The sequence below is a fragment of the Columba livia genome, unplaced genomic scaffold (assembly GCF_036013475.1).
Source record: "Columba livia isolate bColLiv1 breed racing homer unplaced genomic scaffold, bColLiv1.pat.W.v2 Scaffold_84, whole genome shotgun sequence".
NCBI lineage: Eukaryota > Metazoa > Chordata > Aves > Columbiformes > Columbidae > Columba > Columba livia.
Window position 1 is genome coordinate 244297 of NW_027043812.1, and position 21097 is coordinate 265393.

General features: G+C 44.0%; 1 protein-coding gene across 1 annotated transcript; it reads left to right on the forward strand.

Moving 5' to 3' along the window:
* Positions 1-3155: 3155 nt before the first annotated feature.
* Positions 3156-12644, forward strand: LOC102088161 (gamma-aminobutyric acid receptor-associated protein-like 1). Its single transcript, XM_005513819.4, has 4 exons — positions 3156-3632; positions 7341-7419; positions 8386-8504; positions 9935-12644. The coding sequence occupies exons 1-4, from the start codon at positions 3543-3545 to the stop codon at positions 9998-10000; spliced, it is 354 nt and encodes a 117-aa protein (XP_005513876.1). The 5' UTR covers positions 3156-3542; the 3' UTR covers positions 10001-12644.
* The last annotated feature ends 8453 nt before the right edge of the window (positions 12645-21097 follow it).

The following is a 21097-nucleotide window of genomic DNA, read 5'->3' on the forward strand; positions in this document are numbered from 1 at the left end:
CAGATTTTTAGCCAGTTTTGTAGGTATACATAAGCTAGCTTCACTTCACAGCAGCACACTGCAGAGCTTCTGTCAGATCCCCTGGAGCATGGGCTGCAAATCCTGCCCCCCAGATTCTGCATGAATATTTTTATCTCCTGCTTCTATGGCTATGGCACTGGCAACGCTTGGGGAATCCCTTTTAAAGTGAACCTCTGCCTACACGAACTGCACATACTTGATGCTTAGAGCTATTCTGACGTTGAGAAATGGTATATTGTTTTGACACTCTGAGACACTTTGCACTTGCATTCTAGCGTAGGAAAACTAGCCAACCTCATTTCCAGTTTCTTCTTCTAGCACATGGACGCAGAATGTGGGGTTTGTCACATGCCCATGGGTTGACATTGTAATAGGAACTCTAAGTCAGATGATTAGCAGTTTGTCGCTGCTTCTGCATGTATCATCTTCCTGCCTGCTGCTGTGCCAGTGACGTTATTGTTGTTATTGAGCTGGAGCAGAGGGCTGGGAATTCAGTGCCTGAAGTGGGAGGAGTGAGGCTTGTGGCTGCACAACCAGGGCTGCATGATCAGGGCAGGAAGAGTTCAGTAAGGAGATTTGTGATCCTCACATGGGATTTGTTGGGGAAGGAGATGTCCCCTAGAAATGCTCTCACAGGACATGTCTTTGATCAGACTGTGGAGAATCCTGAAACTACTGTCTGATTTGTCAACAGAAATTCAAACTAGATGATAGCTCATCTGCCTTGTGTAGAGTCCTGGAGATGGAAACACTGATTTACAGGACAACAGGAGTTTGAGATCAGTCTGTTAAAATCGCCATAATGGCTTGGTGGTGGGGTGAAACAACCTAGAAAATTTCCTTTCTTTTGTCCTTGAGGAAGAGGCATTTACATCACTACAGACCTTCAACTCACTTCAGTAACTGCTATCGTGCAGGCAGTTAGGAAGCAAGGAGGCCAAACACAAGTATTATAGAAAGGCGCAATGCCATGAAACCAGAATTTTCCCCAGGTCTGAACCCTGGGATTCCTTCAGTCTAGGTTAATCACTATGGCACTACACAAAAAATAATGCCTTCCTTCTGACTCACCCTTCTGAGATTCTCTGACACTACCTGCAAGCATGGGGAAATGTTCACATGTCCTAGGACAGACAGAAACAAGTTGATGATGCTTCCTGCACAAACCTTATGCATATGAACTAGTGAAGGTTGGGACACACTGGTCTATGCCAGTCCCACTGTGGGCTGCTCTGTCCTTAAGAGATTCGGGTGTGCACATGTTGCAGCTGACCATTGGGCTGTGCAGGCCACACTACACCATACTGAGTAGTAAAAGCTTAGACACTAAAGCATCTGCCAGAGTTTTGGGGGACACACTAGGGCCATCCAAAAGTAGATGTCGCTGTTCAGGCTAGAAGAATCCTACCCTGACAAGCCTGTTTATTGCCACTGACCACAAAGCAGTTTAAAGTGACAGGTTCAGCAGTACATGCCTACATTGTAAGTGTAGGTGTGGTTTCTATCCCATGCCCATTTACATTTCTGTGCCAGGCAAAAATATCTGGGAACTGCCACCACGTGAGCATATCTCAAATGAGGTAAATGTATTTCCTCCATAACTCTCCTACATACATGCAAGATGAGAGACTACAGTGCACCAGGGTTATGGAGAGAGAGCATTACTACAAGGCCTCAATTCAAGAAGCAGTGTGCTACTGAATGGAAAGGTGGGTGGTGGCCAGTATATCAAACAGCTCTCTGCAATGCAGAGGGCACAAGCTAGCACCCAAGATCTGCTGTGGTGATTTGCAATATACCCTTCCTAAACCTGGTGCTGGCATGAGTCCCACCCTGGAGGCAAATTAGGTGTGCATATTGTTATGTAGGGATAAAGTCACCACTACTATGAGTTTCTTGGGGCAGCCTAAAGGATTTATATGAGTACTTGTAGAACGAGACCAAGGCTTTATGTTGCCCTGATCCTGTTTTTATCATTAAGGAGCTTGTTCTTCAGTCTCTTCTGGATTTTTTCCATTCTAGCCACACTGTAGAAGCAGAGTGCCACCGAAACAGCAGCAATGTCTTTTCCTACACTTGTTCATTCTGGCTCAACACCCTGGCACAGGGTTGAGTGAGATCTGGGAAACATGGGTCCTCTCACCTCTGCCACTGGTGTGGCCTTGGAGAGTCACCTTATGCATCAGAGGCAGTTTGCTGTCCCACTCAGCCTCTACTACTATACTAGTGCCTCCTTGGAAAAGTTCTCTTCTTTGGATGAAGCATGCAACGAAATAATTATTTGATACACTCCCATTCATTATCCCCAGGGTAGCAGCAATTATTTTTGTGCTGTTTTGAGCATGCTGATCCATTCATTAATACCTCTTCTTTTGCTGGTCACTAAATAACTGTGAGCCAAACTACTCCTATCAAAAAAAACCCAAAGACATTCCAAGTATGTGACAGCTGTGTAGCTGGGCTAAAATTGTCTGCCTATTTCGGCTTGTTTGCAGACAGTTCCCTTTAGCTGCCTGTTGTTTGTAATGTGCATATGGTCTGGCACACTACGTGACACACTTTCTGCCCCTTGTTGTTTAACCGAGGCATTATAAACAGAATAATCCAGATCCAACAGCGACAGGGACGGTCATGAAAAGCACTGGGTTTTTTTGGTTTTACATCTCACAGCCACTTAAATAATAAGTTAGGCTCATCACCCCCCGCTTTAGACATGTGGAGGCAGATGCATTCAAGACTCACAGGTGGACACCAAGCCCCGGACCCCCGCCGCGGCCCGCTCCCACGCACGGAGCACCGCCCCACACCGCTGCTCCGCTGGGTAGAGAGGGAGGAGCAACGCGGCCATCCCCGCAGCTCCGGGTGGATTATGTGCCTGCTCACGCTGTATTTATAAACCCTGAGTCATGCTGGGGTTGGGGGTGGGGAGAAGGCGGTGCGGTGTCGTCGCTCAATCGTATATTTATTTGCTGCCATATTTAAAAAAAAAAAAACAAAAAACAAAAAACAACTAATTATTTTTACATCTTTATTTATTTTGTTATTTATTGACGCGCAATAAATCAATGCACAAAAATATGCGACCTTGCGCGGTGGAGGGGCGGAACGCGGCACAGCGTCGCCGCCCTCACTCGTCACCCCCGCTGCGCCACGCCTCCCCCTGTCACGCGTGGGCTTGAAAGGTGGGACACCCCTTCTGGCCCCCCCTCCCCGATGCGTGAAGGGCCCTTAGCTTTTTCCCCTCACCCCCCTCGTCCTTCTCGGGCGATGTAGACCCCAGTCCCTCCTGCAGACAGCTAGAGCCCCCACCCCCGCCGCACCGTGACAGCGGGGGATGATTTTTGTGTGGGGGAGTGTGTGTGTGTGCACCTCCCCGTGACGTCACAGCGCCCAATTCTCCGTTTGCTCCCGCCGCACGGTTCGGGATTGCACTGCGCTTGCGGGGGTGTCCGCCGCGTACCCGGCCGTAGGGGAGACAGCCCGGCGACAGCCCTCGGTGGGGGAGGTGACAGCCCGGCAGCATGAAGTTCCAATACAAGGAAGACCACCCGTTCGAGTACAGGAAAAAAGAAGGGGAGAAAATCAGGAAGAAATATCCCGACAGAGTCCCTGTGAGTGTGGGCTGCGAGGGCAGCGGCGGCGATCGCCGCCTTTGTTTTTCTTTGGCGGCTGTCGCCTGCTTCTTTCTTTATATTCTGTCAAGGCCAAAGAAATTGAATTAGTAACGATGTTTGTTATCTTGATGTTGTGATTCTGATTCCCGGCTGCCGTTCTCTTTAGTGCAAAGCAATGGCTGTTTATGTACGAAGGTCTATATCGGCGGGTGGGTACGGGGTGTAATACATCCTTTTTCTCTGGGATCCGCAGTAACTCGACAGCGAGAATGCTGCTGATCTTTTTCTGGCAGCCTGCGTGCGTGCGGCTGGGGGGTGGGGAAGAAGCTTACCATTAGCTCTGTAAAAATGGAGGAGAACAATGAGTGAGTTAACCGGGTACTCCTCATAGAAAACAAGGTCTGTATCCATGTCACCTGATACTTTCCCATTATTTTTATTTTACCTTTTTTTGGCCTGTCTTTTTGATGCAATCTTGCTCTGTTCTTTTCCTTTGCATGAGAGAAAAATGATACTTCTCAGGCTTTCTTCCCTCCTGTTTAATCATCCCGTGGAAAAAACGTGACTTGAAAAACAAGGTCATCTTCTCTCTCAACTTGGCTTCCTCATCCTTAGGTCTCTTCAGAGTGCCTGTGGAAAACTTCTAGCTTTATAATTACTACTAGTAATTAAAAAAAAAAAAAGGAAATGACAATTGTGATTTTTTTTTTATTGTTCCTTTTTTAATGAATGTTTTGCAAATGTTCTTTCTTTCTATCCCCACTGGAGAGGTCTGTCCTAGATTTACTGCCCAGGGGTACTGAATGTAAAATAACTTTCACTACCCTGTACATCTAAGGACAAGGGGGAACAGTTAGCACTACATGTTTTCCCTGCAGGTTAGCACCATTTTTGATCTTGGGAGTGGCCCTCAACTGGACTTGAAAAATGTTTTTGGGAGGCAGTATTCAGGTGCACTTGTCCTAACTGTTTTTGGGACCCCTGGCATAGCACAGCAGGTTGAGCATGCAGCGAGTCAGTGGTGAAGTGTGTGCGGTTCTGTGTTTTAAGATGAGGACCTCAGAGGGCTCTGTAGGTCAGGAGTGAGACAAGCTGTAAACTGAGGATTAGTATGACAGATTGTACAGCAGATTATGATAGATGTGTCTGGGAGAGCTGTGTGGGAGCCTGGGACCAGTCCCGGTCTGGCAAGAGAGAAGTCAAGATAGAGGAACATCAGCAGATCTTTATGGGGAAAGCCAGGACCAAAATAGCAAGATGTGCTGTAGTTAAAGATAAATGAAAATGGTACATGGCAAGGTCCAGATGTGAATTGTCGGGGGTATCATCTTGTCAGAGCTGCATACGGAGCAAATGAATGCAGTATACGACTGTTCTTTACATCACTTCTGTGGCTGCCCTTCCCGACAGCAAGATGCTTGAAGATGACGTCCATTTGGCTGCCTACACTGCAGTGCCCTGGTACATCTCAGCATTTTGCTGAAATTATACTGTTGGCACGGTCGCACGTTACCACAGTCACCACCCAGCAACCACAGACATACAGACAAACTGTTTCTGCCCTTTGGATTTTCTTAGTGGATTTGTTTCTGTGTGTGAAGGATTTAGTGCTTCAGAAGAGATACCTGTGTTATCAGGCAAACTGACTACAGTTGATAGTCAGATTAGCAGGGTACCTCCGTTCCATCTCTGCCTCTTTGCAAGAAGGACATCTCTCTTAAACTCAGTGATGATCTGATATAAATTTTTCCTAGGGGCTTAGAAGCCCCAGCACTCTCACCTCTTCCTCATAGGCATGACTTCTTTTTCTTTGTTAGCTAATGACCACACTACAAACCACCCTTTCGAGTCAGGGTGGTCACATTAGTGCTGCTAGCTAGATTTCTGCTTGTCAGTAGTTTTTGAAATTGGAGGCAAGAACTAAAGGTTTCTCTCCACTTCAATTTATTGTGTTAGATATTGCCTTGTTGGATGCACAGGTAAAAAAAACCGTGCAAAATGCTGTTGCTGTTAGCCTGCACCTGTTCAATGAGATTGTGGAACTGTCCTTCCTTCACAGCACTTACCAACTGCATCTTGTATGGAAATGCATGTCCTACCACAAACTGCCTGAAGGAGTCTTGTACTAATTGAGATGCTTGCAGTTGTTGAAGTAGCAGACGTGACCATGTTTCTATTTTAAAAACAAATGTAGAATTTTCAGGGGGTTTGGCTGTGTTGGCAGCATCTGGATCATAGTGGAGAGATGTCCAAGCTAGCACCTCTGTGGTGTGACATGCTTTGCAGATACTTACTTGGGTCTAGAAGGAGTTGTGTACTTTGCCCAGACTAAATACACCAAGATCATCATCTTTACATTTTTTTATCTGGAACAGTGTCTCAATGATGTGACAACACCATTTTGCTTCCAGAGAAGGCTTAATCCACAGCCGGTCAGCCTTTTCTGTTACACAACAGATACAGTTGCTGCTTTGGGTTGCCAAAGATATGAGGGATGCGTGGATCCCTTAGAAATTAGTCCAACCATGTCTCACATGGAGTATTTTAATTATAGAGTCTAATGGAATTAAAAACTTGAGGAGGTTCAGAAGATCCAGCTTCTTGTTTAGATGGTCAAAATGGCTTCTGCAGAATAGCAAGCCACACAGATTGAATCATGGAATATAGCTCTTAGCAGTTCAAAAATGCGTATGACAAAACCAACCAACCACACAAAAAACTGCCTTCATTTTTTTTCCTGCATGAACCCAGTAGTTCCGTGGAAACATACCTCCAGTATTTGGAAAGGTTTTTCAAGGATTTTAATGGAAGTCGCTCCGGTCATTTTGGAATACTTCCTGCTTCTGAGGTAAACATTTTGCCTAACTCTGGTAAAAAGAAAATTCCTGTGGCAGAAGATCCCTTAGTCTGTTTGACCTTAAAGTTGCTGAGCTTCATATTTTTCTGTCATAGCAACATTAGAATATAATGAGAATTACTGTTTTCTGTCAAAGCTGTCTGTGGTTCCAGTTAGCCAGATGGTAGCCTGTTTTAAAGTTATTAGATATTTATATGAATAAGGAAATGTCCATAAGTGTATGAAGTAGGGAAAATAAACTCACAGGATATGAATTTCAAAGTAAAAGGTAGCTACTGAAGAACTGAGGTTAAAAACCAAACCAAACCAAATCAAAAAAAACACCACCAACAAGAAAACATTCCCCAATGAGCTGTAGTTCCTTTTAAATTATTTCCTTCATTCTAGAGCACTTGCTATTGGTGAATACAGAAATTAGGATGTGGGACTACTGGGAGTAGGGCTGATTTTTTGTTAGGTAGTTTAGAACTGTAACCTGGAAACAGTTCAACTTCCTTGTGTTGATGTGTTAGACTCCTGGCAGCTCCTTTATACAAAATTAACTTGTGCGGGTACCATCAAGGTGACCTGATTTTTTTTTTCCTTGGCTATTATGGTTTATTTTTATGTCTGTTCCAGTCTCCATGTTTCACTCACTGTGCTTACTGCTGCAGTCTTAGGTTCCTAGCACAGCTATTGCCAGTGATTTTAAGTCGTCTTCTCACCTGCCTGTTCGTTAGTGTCAGGTATTTGTTATAACATAAATAAATTTCTAATCTGAAGGGTAATATCTTTTTCCACTGATGCTTTTTGGTCCATTTCATTTTATGATACTCATGGGTCATTTCTTGCTTTTTCTTACTCTCCAGGTAATTGTGGAAAAAGCACCAAAAGCCAGAGTACCTGATCTAGACAAAAGGAAGTATCTTGTGCCTTCTGACCTCACAGGTAACTAAATCTACCTCCTTTCTTCCTGATTTTCAGTTAGAAGGTCTCAGAAGTGCTTTTCACTTTCTGATCAGCATGAGTAAAATATCCAGGCAGGCTCAACATCTTGTCATTGACCCAGTTTACCTGGCTGTCCTTCTTATATTTACGTACTTTACAGCCTGGATTACTACATGCAGCATTCTCTGAGATCTTCTGAGACATGCCACTGGCTTAACTAACATGCATGTGTCACAGCTGACTTCTACCCATGATGAAAATGACTGAATTGTGTATCATAGGCAGTAGCATAATCATCAGTCAATGATAACCTAGCTGCAGAGTTGCCAGAGGCTGTAACCTTCTTGCAGGAAGAGACAGGTGCTTAAAATAGTCCCGCTGTTTTCTACCCCTGTGTTTAGAATCATGCCTACAAAGTTCCTTTTCTGAATGGTCATGGCCATTTTTGTCTGTGTTTACCTTTGTTTTCATTTGAGAACATGAACGAGTTAAAGCGTTTCTTTTTCTTGCAGTATGTAATGGCTTGCGGAATGCATTCTTGTGCAACATAGCTCAAGCAACTACTGAGGGATTTGTTTTCCAGAATGATATGACCATTTGCGCCAAGGCTAAATTCTCTAAGGTGTTTTGGTTCTATAGGATGTAAAGGTTAAGCTAGTTAGAGGTCTTCCCACCAGTCCCTGCAGTAGAGCATTTCATACCATAGCAGGTGGAGTTTGGATCTAGAGTGTACAGGGCCTGAGGCATGTACCTGAGAAACTGCCAGCTCTGAGGGCAATAGGTGCTAATATGGTTACAATAGTGAAGTTACTGCTCTGTTTCCCACATTGTTCATTTTCCCCTACTTTTTACACACAGAATGTGAATTCCACCATCAAAACAAAACAATGGTAAAAACAAACAAACAAAAAACCCCAACAACACATTCTTTCTGCATCTAAGGCATTCTTCTCTGTTCCTCTTCAGTTGGCCAATTCTACTTCTTAATCCGAAAGCGGATCCACCTGAGGCCAGAAGATGCCCTGTTCTTCTTTGTCAATAATACCATCCCTCCCACCAGTGCTACCATGGGCCAGCTGTATGAGGTAAGCCTGCCCCATCTTTTTCTCCTTTTGTTGGAGTCCCCAGAAGGATGGATATCCTCCCTGAAGGACAACTGAGCACTACTACACTGACAGTGGATGCAGCTTGGTCAAAGATATCTGAACATGGACCCTCTTGGCCTGGGCTATATCCCATCATCTGTTTAGGGAAGTTCCATCCTGCAGTTATAAAGAGGAGCCTGGGGAGCCTCATCATTTTAATTATTTGTTTGCTGCATTAAAGGGTTGTTCTATCAGATGGGGAACAGTTGCTGCAGCAGTGATAAGTTGGTCCAACAATCTTTAACAAAGTATTGAAATAAACTACTTATATTTCAGATAAAATATTGTGTCTGGGGTGAAGGGTGTAGCATGCACACTAGCCTTCCTGTTTATACAAAAGAAATTTCTTTTTAGCCAGTAAAAGAACACAGTATCACTGGGCAACCGTCCGTGTATACATATCTCATCAAGGAACATTTATTCTTTGTTGAAAATTACTTTTTCATAGCTTGTATGGTATATGTGAGTCTCTTGTAAGGACACTGTGAACATTGCTGCCCCCATTTTTGCTGAGCAGTGTTATTTGATTGACTTTAAAGGCATATTGTGCCCATCAGAGGAATGTTCCTCAATTACATAGCCATTATATCATGGCTGGTTTGCAGCCTGGATTGATTTCTCCATGGTTTCTCCTTCTACTGTGTTTGTGTGTTTTAACAGGAGAGCTCCAGTATGGTTCTATGAGCCCTATTTGACCTGTCCCTTTTTGACAATAACTGGACACTTTGTATGTGGACTGATTAAGATAACATAAGATTAACACACGCAGGGAGCTTTCCAAATCTGGACATGTTGCAGGAAGGTATGTCTGACTGTCCAGAGCTGAAATCAGAACTCTGTTCCTGGCACTCTGTAGACTTCTTGTGTCAGTGTCATCAGTGTCATCTCAGCTTTACTGCTTATATATAAAAACAGGACTAGAAATATAGCCACTTGTCAAAGTGTTCTAAAAAACAACAAATATAACCACATTTACCAAATACTGAAGTATTTAGAGGTGATTTTTGACCTGTTAAAGCTTTCCAAGTCTCTCCTCTCAATCTTAAGGCCTTACCAGCAGTGAGATTCTGCTGCACATCCTGCAACAGTCAGAGCTGTGTCTGTTGCACATTTGCAGAACCCTCAGACTGTGGATCTTAAAGTAAATTCATTCTGTCCAGAAATGTGATTTGCTTGAACTTAGTGGTAGAGCTGTGGCCAGAGAGAAGGGGTTGCTATATGCTCTCTTTGGTATGAGGAAGCCTTTGATGTACAGGGGGAGAAAGAGAGGTCATGCCCTCTTGTTGTTAAAATAATCTCGTTTGGGCTTTTTCACATGTAATGAGTTACAGGACTTTGGTTTGTTACTTTCTCCCTTTCTCTCCTTGCAGGATAACCATGAGGAGGACTATTTTCTCTATGTGGCCTACAGTGATGAGAGCGTCTATGGCAAGTGAGCACCAGCCCCTCAGGCATGCAGGCGAGATGGACTGATGGAATGGATTTGGGGGGGAGTGTTGAAGAGGAGGAAGGAGGATGCCTGAGAAGAGGGGAAGAGAACTGGAAGTGAACCACATGCACAATGCCATCATCTTCCATGCATTAATTATAATAGTTATTTTTTAAATTGAGGGGAGGGAGGGTAGGGGGACAGTGTGTGAAAGGGTGAACTGAAAGGCTAACGAAGGGTTCTGTGCTGAGGGATGGAGAGACTCCACTGTCTGTAGTTCTCTTGACACAGCTGGAAGTAGTTAGCCAGTGCTGGAGTCTACTAGACAAGCCAGTGTGGTGGAGCTCCAGGAGAGTGACTGGGCAGGATGGCCATTTTTCTGTAACCCTTTCATTGGATGAAGAAGGCATGCCATGTATTGTACACTGACCTTTGTCACGCCTTGTCCATTGGCATGGGCTGCACTCCTGTGAGCATTCAGTGAGCTGTGAAATACTTCACTCTGCTCACAGAAGGCTGTCAGTCCTCACTCCAGCTGCTAGCTGTGAAGCTTTCCAAGAGTATTGTGTTTCCCATCACTTCCATCAGTATTAGAAGGGCTACTTCTAAGGCCTGGGCACTCAGCGGCAGTGAGATGCGAAGGCTGGGGAAAAGAAGGAAGGACCTTCTCTTTTTTTTTCCTTTCTTGCTTTAATTGCAAGTGCTGGGCAGAAAAATTTGAGACAACCCTTTTATTCTTTTCGGTGAAGCCAACTGATAAACTCATAAGCACAGGGCTAGAAAGGACCTCAAGAAAATGACTAGCCCACTCCAGATCTGAGACAGGACTGAGTATACCAAACATGTCCACCATGGCTGCTCATCTAACTTGTTCATAGTAAACTCCACAGAGGCAGATCCTGGAAGCTGCCAAGATTGTCTGTTCAGTTCCTAGCTAGCCTACAAGTGAGAGCTTTTCTTGCTAATTAACTTTAGTCTCCCTTGCTGTGCATTAAAGCAACTAACTACTAATGGTCTTGTTATTGCTGAACACAGAAAATTATCTATCAGTGTTGTCCTTGTATCAGTCTTCTGCAGATCTGAAAATGGCAGAAGTCCTGTGGGTTTAGTCTTCCGTGTCTCAACCCTGTACAGCCCTTGCACTACATGCACAAGCGGAAGAAATCAGTCTCTCCATGTGTGTCTTGCTGGCTTTTTGTGATTGGACAACAGTGCCGCCCTTTGCCACAAGAGAAGTGCTTTTAGACTTGAAGGGGAAGGGGAATGGATTCTCTATAAGTTTTATTTTATTTTAAGCCAATGTTTTTCTTAGAAAGGTGCTAGATACATGCTGTCCTGTGCAAGCTTTATGCTGTCATGTCAAAGCAGTTTCTTCCCAGTGGCACAAAGAGCAGATTTTCCCATAACTGCCATAACTCTGATGAAGGGATGGAGTTTGGGGAGTGACCTGACTTTCAGGAAAATTCTGGGGTTTTATCTAAAAATCAGAGAACTGGACCCGAGTTACTGTAAACATTCCTACATTTAACAGAGGGACCAAGAGGGAGGAAAGGAGAAGAAGGTTGAAGAAGACAGGCAGATTCCAAAGTAAGCTGAAGGTGTTTGCTCTATTTATGTGAAGTTAGATACCAATTCTCTGTGTTCCTCAGGAGTGAGAAATCAAGATGAGTGCTCTTCTGCTTGTGGGAGAGAGGAAATCAAGTTTCAACCTTCTCAGCCTGTTGTTCCGTGGAGGTACACAGAGTAAAGGAGCAGGCTAGGAAGTGTGAACTGGGAGTAACTGGCAGAACTGTGTGAAGGTCAGGGCAAGCAGCTTAGAGGGGCAGGAGGATCACTGCCCATGTGGTATGTGAAGTAGCAGAAGGAGAGAAGGGAGGGACTACAAAGGATGTAGACAGGGTAGTTGCAATGGGCAGACAGAAAGTGAGGGAACAAAGGATAAAATGGTTAGGTTAGTATTCCCCAGTTTTTGATCCTGAACTTCAGATTTGTTGTTCCATCATGCATTTATCTGGAATAAATGCATTTGGATGAGTTATACCTACTGCCAACTTAGGTAACTTCAGTATCTGTCTTCAGTGCTCTGTCCTCTCTTTTTGGCCCACTCTCCTCCAATTACCAGGCTCTTCTGCCATTGTTGGGTGCAATTTTGCATCAGTGTCTTGTTTTAGGAAGCTCTGAATGTTCTGAAGCAGAGAACAGACACAGGAGGCTTTCTAGAGTAAAATACAAGATGCGGGCAGGTGGTGTGCATCTCTGTGCTGCTCTCCCACTTGCTCACACACGCGCTGCCAAGCATGTGGTTGTGTGTGGTCTCAGATGAGCCCATGCTTAGGCACACTCCTGGGAGAAAGAGTTGGCATCTAGGGTGCTCAATTTTGTGCTCAGAACTCCCTCTGCTGGGTTTCTAAGTGACATGTGTGGGACTAATCTCAGCTGTTTGTTACATGTAGAGTTACAGTTTAATTTAGTTATTTTACCGTTCTTTTAACTGGATTGTGGCATTTACTTCTGTTTTTGCGCTAGTCCGATATTGTATGAGGTAATGATGGTAATTCTTTTTTGTGTTGGTTAGCTGCAGGTTCTTGTAAAATAAAGTTCATACTACTTGAGCTAAAACAACCAATCAATAAAGATGCATTTGAAAATCACAGGCTTGGTCCAAAATGTGTGACTGCAGCATTTGTCTCCACATGTGTGCTTATAAATAGGGGAGCAGCTTTGTCAGAACTTTTTGCTGCTGCTTTTTCCCAGAACCCCAAATTTCCTGTGTCCTGTCTACCAGGACAAGCCACATCTCTTATTTTTTTGGTTATGTTGTCACATGCACACACTTGGCCATGTGTTTCTGTGCCACCAATGTGCACTTTAATTAGACCTAGATGACATGAGGTGGCCTTAAGAAGTGTAGTGGATGCACTGAGACATTCTCTGCCATTTTAAGGTCCTGAACAGTTCTAACGAGTTGACAGGGCCCCAAGGGCACCTCCAGCCCTGACTGTCCCTGCTAGGCCCTCAGGGTCACCTGTCACCCTGCCCATGGCCCAGGACCATGTAATGCTGTCAGCCCCGACGATGCCACAGCAGGGTGGTGATGCCAGCTTACCACAGCCCTGCCCAGCCCTAGGCCCTTGGAAAGCCAGGCCCACAGGGCCCAGCCTTGGCCCATTCCTCTCTCCACAGCCCTGCCATCGCCAGGCATGGGCCTGGGTCTGATCCTGACCCCAGCCTGCAGGTGGGATTCCTGTCTTGACCTGCCTCATCACCATGATGAGCCTTGTGGTCAGGGCTTGTGTTTGGATCTGGCCACCATCCCTGGGCCTTTCCAGCTCCCACATCGAGTCCTGTAGGATGGGTCCCGTGCTTCCCTGTGGGCCATTGTCCCTCAGGGAGCCACCAGCCCTCACTGTCTCATGACAGCTCAGGCTGAGGTGGGATTCCCATGGGCAGAGGGCATGGGAGGGATCCTGGGGTGCCCTCTAAAGATAGGAAAAGCAAAGATAAGGGAATCTGTGGCTCATTGAAAAGTAAGTCTGCAGTGGTGACAGATCTAGGCTGCTTGTCCTTGTGGATATTTGTGCGCTGAGAGGGAAGGAGTCCTGCTTGTATCTGGCGAGACCAGCAGCCACCATTTGCTCAGTGCTGTAACTCCGCATCAGGTACTGTCAGCACACAGGAAGGAAAGGGACGTGCTGTCATCTGAGGAAGCAGCAAGAGATATGCCACTTCTTCTGCCTTCTCGTCACCTGCGATTTTGTACAGGTGCCACCGGCCAGAGCAGCGGAAAAGGGCCATGCCAATGCTGTGGAGGGGCAACTGTCAGCTGTCCCCCTGCCACACACTGAGTGAGAGGGTTGCACAGAGCGCTGAAGTCAAGAACTGTGGCACTAAAATTCACGGGAATAAAACTTGCTAGGCCAAATAGATCTTCTTTTCCCCACTGCACACAGGTTGGAGCCAAAGTATGAGCTTTTCTTGCTGTTGCTGAGGGAGACAGTAATTCATCCTGCACTGTGTAAACTCAGAGCCTGCCCATAGCAGCAGTTTCTGTGCTCATGTCCACCAATGTGAATGAAACAAGCTCCCGCTGTACGGCAGAAGGGTGCTGTGCCTCCTGACAGATGGTCAGAGATCATCTGAAAGCTTACACTATCAGCTGAAATAATTTGAATATCAGCTTCAAACATAGTGCATGTTTTGCTGTCTAGGTTGTGGTATTGTCTGCTGAGTCACATAGAAAACCACCATGGAGTTGTATCTGCATAAGCAGGCCTCTTCCACTGCCCCTCTCACCCCTTTTCTGAGAAAATGGTGTACTGGTGATGTTTGTATGCCTTGTACCTGCCATGCTGCTTTTTTGTTTGTGTCAGTGCCGTCACTGAGAGAAACAGCAGTCAGGCACATTTACTGAATGTGATTTGCCTGATCCATGTGTAAAATATCAGCCTGTGCTCAAAGACCATCACCTTTATTCTGTGGGTTATGGAAATGGGCTTGGAGCAAGGCCTGGGGGAAACTAGAGGCTCAGCTGTTTAAGAGAGTTTAAGTAATTAATACTGTGTCTTGGTCACTATCACTGCACCTGGGATCCTCTCTGCAGTCATCCTGATGTTTGCTTTGGAAGAAAGCATCCTCCTGGAGCAGAGAGTACCTGAGGAAAAAGATGGCCTGAGTCATTAGGGTCACACAACATCACTGTGAAGAGTATCTGTTGTCTTAACAACAGGTCCCAAATTATGCTAAAACCTGGTGTTTTCACTTCCCATAAAACAGTCATGTCTGAGATGAAAGAATCACTGATTAAAACAGAAATAAGACTACCATAGGGAGAAACTCCAGCTAATTCCTGTCACTCAACCTTGAATGAACAGTCCCCCATGATGAGCCACAGAGTGTGACTAGAGGCAGAGACTGACTGCTGGCAGGGCACTCGCAGGCCTGACACAGACAGAGCATGGCTGGCCACAAACAGCAGCTGTCCCAGCTTGTGCTGCCAGTCTGTAGGAGGATGTTGGAAGTCCCACAGCATTTATGTTCCTGGATGCTCGTATGAGTCCCAAAGCACAGGTCATATCTGAATACATATGTGATACAGGAATTAGTTAATATTCTCCTGAAAAAGCTGGATCTTGTGGTACCTTTCGGTACAACAAGAGTCTGATTCTCCCTAATTTTGCACTCTGGCCAATATCATCTGGATGTTACATTGTTCTCTGAGAATTAGACGACTGTTAAAAAATGCTAGAAGTAGTGATACATGGAAGCAGCAGGATAACAAAAAGATCCGCATTTTCAAGTGAGGGCATTGCTAGAACTGCATTAAGGTTGAATGGACTAGATTGTTAGCTGAAGGAAAAACTGATCTGATTCATCCCTGGTCTACTGCTCCCCCCACCTCAGCTTAGAGGATTTGTTTTGCCACAAACCTCTCTGATCATCTTGAGCAGTCTCCTGCAGTGTCCACACACTGCTCAGAAACCTAGAGTGCTTTTAGGAGGTAGCAGTCCCTGTTGCCTTTAGCAGGACATTCTCCTCGCCTTTGGTGTACCTTGAGACTGGCTCTGCCTCTTCTCTCTTCCCATATCCTATTATTCCTCCAGTAGCACCTGCCCTTTTTTCCCCTCAGGGTACAATGAGATTAGCAGGAATGGAAAGGTTTCCTTAGCCTTTAATGTCACTGCCTGCCCAGCCACCTTCTCTCCCACAGGAGGCAGCAGAAGGCTGACGTGTGCCCTCATGCAGCAGCATCACCTACCTCCATTAACTGAAGTTCAAAGACACTTAACCGCCAAATGTACAGTGAACAGGGCTGAGAATGCCTCACATCAAATAGGCAAAGCCATTGGATATCATTCCTACAACAAATACATACCCGTGAACACACCACCTGGACCACATAAACAAAACTGTAAGCTACTTCCTGCACCTTATGCTGGAAATACCACATCATGGTCACCCCATGCACACTTGTACACACATACGCACATTCTCCACCATGCCTCAGACCACATCAAAGGCACATAACATCTCTGTATGCTGCATTGGCCACATCATGGATATTACCATGTCAAAACCCACTCTGTGACTTCAGTTGTACCCCACACAACAGTGAATTTACAGGCATTCCCATGATACATTGTCAAAAACCATGCGCTTCCTATACCGAGCCTTGTATCGCAGCAAATATGCAAAACATACCAGTCTGATCATGCTCACCAGAAGCACATGTTAGCAGAAGGGATGCAAGGGAGAAAATTATATGCACTACACACTTAGAATATAGTTCAACTCTCCACACAGACAGCAAGTTTGGAAAACAGTGCAAAAAGGAAAGAAAAATGAAGACACACACACACACTGAACATGAGGCTTTACAGGCCTGGAATTCAGCCACTCTGGCAAGTGTAGTGTATACAGGCAATCAAAAAAGAAATACAGCAAAATATATGCCTGTGCATACTGGCTTTCACCCAGCCCTTAGTGCACAATGTATATTTGTCCACCATCCTAATATGTATTCAGTGCAACTGGAGCAAACAGCCATGTGCCAAAAATGGACACTGAGAAATGGAAATCAATAGGGAAATGCAGGATGGAAAAAATGCACAGACTAATACAGACTCATGGCTTTAGTGCAAGATTAAAAGCAGGAGTGAAAAAGGAACCTGGAGCACTAAGAAAAGGTACTGCAGTATACAGCCACTAAGCTGCTTCTTATCTATGGAATGCAAAAGAAGACAAGAAAGCATCTGTTCACAGAAAACCTTGGAGGAAAGGAGCCTACTACCTACAGCCATATTTGAGAGGTGAAGAAACAGCAGCCTCTGTCCCTCTATCCTTTGCAACTGAAGGTAAAAATTAGAGTCTGGAAAAGCAGGACCCTTCTGATCAGGACTGGATTGTCGTGGGAGAACAAGAGGGAGGCAAATTAGGACTATCAGCAGTTTATGGAGAGCAGATGGAATCAGGAGCCTGGTGGAGCAAGATGTGGGAGAAGAGTAAGAACAGACTGGTGAAGGGACTGCAGGGTATGAGTGAACCCAGCAGAATTGTGTGGGAAGCCCAGAACTGGAATAACACAGTGGATCCAAGGCAGGAGTAAAAAGATACCGACAGCTTAAACTAATGCCAAAGGTATTGCAGAAAAAGCCTCTCCTAGATTGGGCAGGTGTTGGCTCAGCCTGTGCATTCAAACTGCTGCCACTACCAGTAGAACCGCAGCTGCATGTAGGACTCATTCACAAAGCTGAGTATCTGGTGAAGCTGTGGTTATTTACCTACCTATCTCTCAGTTTAGTCCTTTTGTGCATAGTCATTACAGCAGCCATTAGAGCTCCCTGTGTCTGCTGTGCTACCTCAGTGATATCAATTAACCTCTTCGACCCTGAGTGGACAGTGCTGGGAGACATCCTAAATGCATTTTCCTTACATCATACATTAAATGGGTGAGGGAATGAACAGTTATCACAGGTATGCTCCTTCTTAAGAGGTATTCTGAACCCAAGAGCAAAATAAACATGTAATTAAAGGAGTGGTATCACTATGCAGATATGAAGAGCAATAGTGTCAAATATTTAAGAGAGAACAACAAGAAGACAATGGGGAAAACCGGCCTATTAGAATGAGAGTAAAGAAAGGCAGGATCAAGCTGTAATGCACTATGTAAGAATGCGTATTAAAATGTCAGAGGAGATGTTAATGCAGATTAGAATCTGAAATAGGTATTTTTCCATTTTACTGTGGTTGTTCAGATGTAACATTGGAATATTTCAGGTCTTACTCACAGTTCATTTGTTCCAAGGGGCATACAACAGAAAATGAACAGTGACAGATCTGATCATATTTCACTAGTTTGCGTTTTATTACTTCACACTTATATAATGGGTTCTATATGAGAGTCTTCATATTTCCAAAAATACAGATCTATTCAGCCTCACAGCAGCGCAGTGGGGTAGCTCTTGCTGTCTCCAGCCAGCTGCTGGGGATGTTGAGGTGCAGAGATGGGGACTGGCTTACCTCAAGGCCTTACGATGAATCAGAAGCAGAGTTAGAAAACAAGCCTTGTCCTCCTGATCTCTAGCACCTCTAATAACAGGAATACACTCATTACATGGAAAATTGGAATGTGAATTCTGTATATTCATATTATTTTTCATTAGTGAAAGATATTCCTTATCATCTTTGGGAACACAGCATCGTAACATTTTGATATTCTGCCATTTGCAGACTGGAAAAGCTCTGATTTCTTTGCCAGAACCAGCAGCAAGATGGTAGCTCCTACTCTTGACACGCTGCCAAGAAAACACTGCTGAATTGTCTTTGGGCAACAGCCCTTTTCAAAGCTCGTTGATACATTTATCAGTGCCTTCTTTCTCTGGAACAAAAAACAAATTACAGTGCAAGCCTGGGAAAAAAAAAGTGCATTTTCCTCTTGCCATTTGCATTTTGTTGGATTTTCTGGCAACTTGCAAGCATTTAGTATCTGTTTTTCTATTTTATTATGAATGTTTCATAAAATCTGCAAAATGATTCAAATTATTTAGAAGCCTAAATGTCATTTTGAAAGAATTTAGACACTCACTCTTGAAAATGCTGAAATAAGCACAACACTGTAGTCACAGACTTTCAGTAGTATTTGGGTTTGTAGAATTTTTAAATACACAGATGACAAAGCAGAAAGAAATATGGATTTTTTTTTAAACTATATAGCTGCACGTGTCTGTGGTTGTCCAAAAACAAACAAACAAACAAACAAACAACAACAACAAACCTCCATAAGACACTTTTGGAAATGTTAGCCTTTTGGGATAGCATTTCCTGGCAGGGAAAAAAAAATAAAGAATGAAAGAAAGAACATTTTGAAATCTGTACATTTGCTGTGGATGTCATAGAGATGAGTGTTAGAGTGTTTCACTGTTAGAGAAAAATGTCATCCAGGGTCTTGGGTGCAAAAGATGGAAAGCACTTACTAAGTGGTAGAGGCTCAAGTTCCTATGGCTACTTGATAAAATAGAGAAGGAACATTAAGTTAACATCACTGCAGTGACTGAGATATCTTTGCTTCTTATAAAAGGTTTCAGCTGATTTTGACTTGAGGACGCCCTGTAAGAAAACTGCATTTCCTGAACTCAGTCACAGAGGAAAATATTGTTTATTTAAACTGCCTATTCCAGAAGGCAGAATCAAGTGCATATTTGGACCAACTTCCGAGCTCTAGAAAAATCACAAAGCTGCTAAGGCAGTTACATATTTTAGCATACTCTTATAGTGATTTTAGCATACTCTTAATGCATGGACTGGCAGAGAGAAACCATTATGTTCCAACCTCAGCTTCCTACATCACCCATCACATCCCTGAAGGGACTGGGAATGATTGAGTGTAACGCATGACAAAAACAAGGGAAGCTGGGACCAGGAAGGGGTGGGAGCAGTGCTTGACTGAAGTTGAGCCGGGGGAGGGGGAGTGGGGGGAAGAGGAAGAAAGGTGTTTCCCTAACTGTTTGTTTAGTTTTTTACTCTTTCTTTTTTTTCTCAATATTCAAATCGGTAATCAAAGATTTGCGCTAGCTGACAATAGATTAAATAAATTTCCCCATGTCGAGACTGCTTTGGCCATGACAAATATGTTTACTCCAGCTGGTAAAAGTATCCAAGATTTGCTTGCTGGCCCAGCTTGTACATGTAACTTTTCCAGCTCAAGCTTAGGCTTCTGTGTGATGCTGTACTTCTGGGGATGTGGTTCCTTCCCTCAGTGACAATTGTTTTCACTGCTTGTTGGAGATGGCCAGTAAGTCATCAATTACCTGATTTTTCAGGCCAGCCCAGGCTATTTTAGCTTTCTCCATATGTAAAGACAAGTAATAGCCTTTTCTGGGGCCATTAGTATGTTACAAGGGTGTAAAGTTGCTTAGAGTTCCTCTGTACTTTTTGTTTCTTTCTGTGGCATACCTGAATCATTTGGAACAGGGCAGATGTAGTTCAGAGCTATGAGTGAGCTTTCCCCATAACAGCTATTTGTGCTTTTGTTGCTTTCCCCAGTACATACCAGAACCATCTGAAATGTTAGAGCTGACAAAGCAGTTCAGGTCTCATTTTGTCTGAGTGATAGTTTTGGGCAAGTTTCACCACATGACAAGCCTAGCCTCCATTTCCAAAGGATCTCAAAGTAACCTACAGAGATTGATACTAAAACGGTCATCTTACTTAGGGAAAGGCAGCTGCTTTATGAGCTGCAGAAAACAATCATAAATCAGCTAGCTACAGGGTAGAAAAAGCGACATAATCATCAGGTCTCTGAAGCAGGAGGCAGGGGGATGGTGTCTGCTAGAACTGGGTCAACACTTTCATAGACTCATCCACTTTTAGAAATCCTGAAGATAATTTACTATTATTCATAAGCTTAGTTCGAAAATTATTTTCTGTCTCCAAATAGCATGTTCTTTCATTTGAAATATGAACGATGTAAGCCACGTGTATTGTGGAAGTTTTAAAAGCAGAAAAATGGAGGGTGAATTATATAATAACAGACAAAAATTATATATGCTTGCTGCAATTTAGGGATAGTGTGTTTTCTGAGGAGTTTTGTACTGCCTCTGAAAAAGTACAGAAAAAGAGATGGGGTCAATCAATCTAACACAGTGTGAGACCGAAACCTCCCAGATATTCTGGTTTTCCGCTTTCAGAGAGTTGTTATAGTAAGAATTTTCTATTAAAGAATGTTTCAGTCAAATAACTCAAATATCCACTGTTCATGTAAGATATCTATTTGTCTGCCTGATGGGGTGTAGGTGTCATGAATCTCCAAAGTGTAGTACAGAGATTATAAAGTCATCCAATGGGACAAATTCAGTAATGTTAGTGCCTGACCCAAGACTACAGCATTAAGTAGGATTCACTGCTATGAGATTTAGAGGCTGTAACCAAAACTTGACTCTCATGGAATTACAGTGTAAAGGAGCTTGGTAAAAATGGGTCCTAACTAATAAACTCCTCTGGGGCAAGAAGTAGCAATGAGTTTCTAAAGAATAGGAAAGAGCATTAAAGGAGGCATAAAGGATTTACACTGGAAGAAAAATATTAATTGCTTGGCCCTGCTTTCACTGGC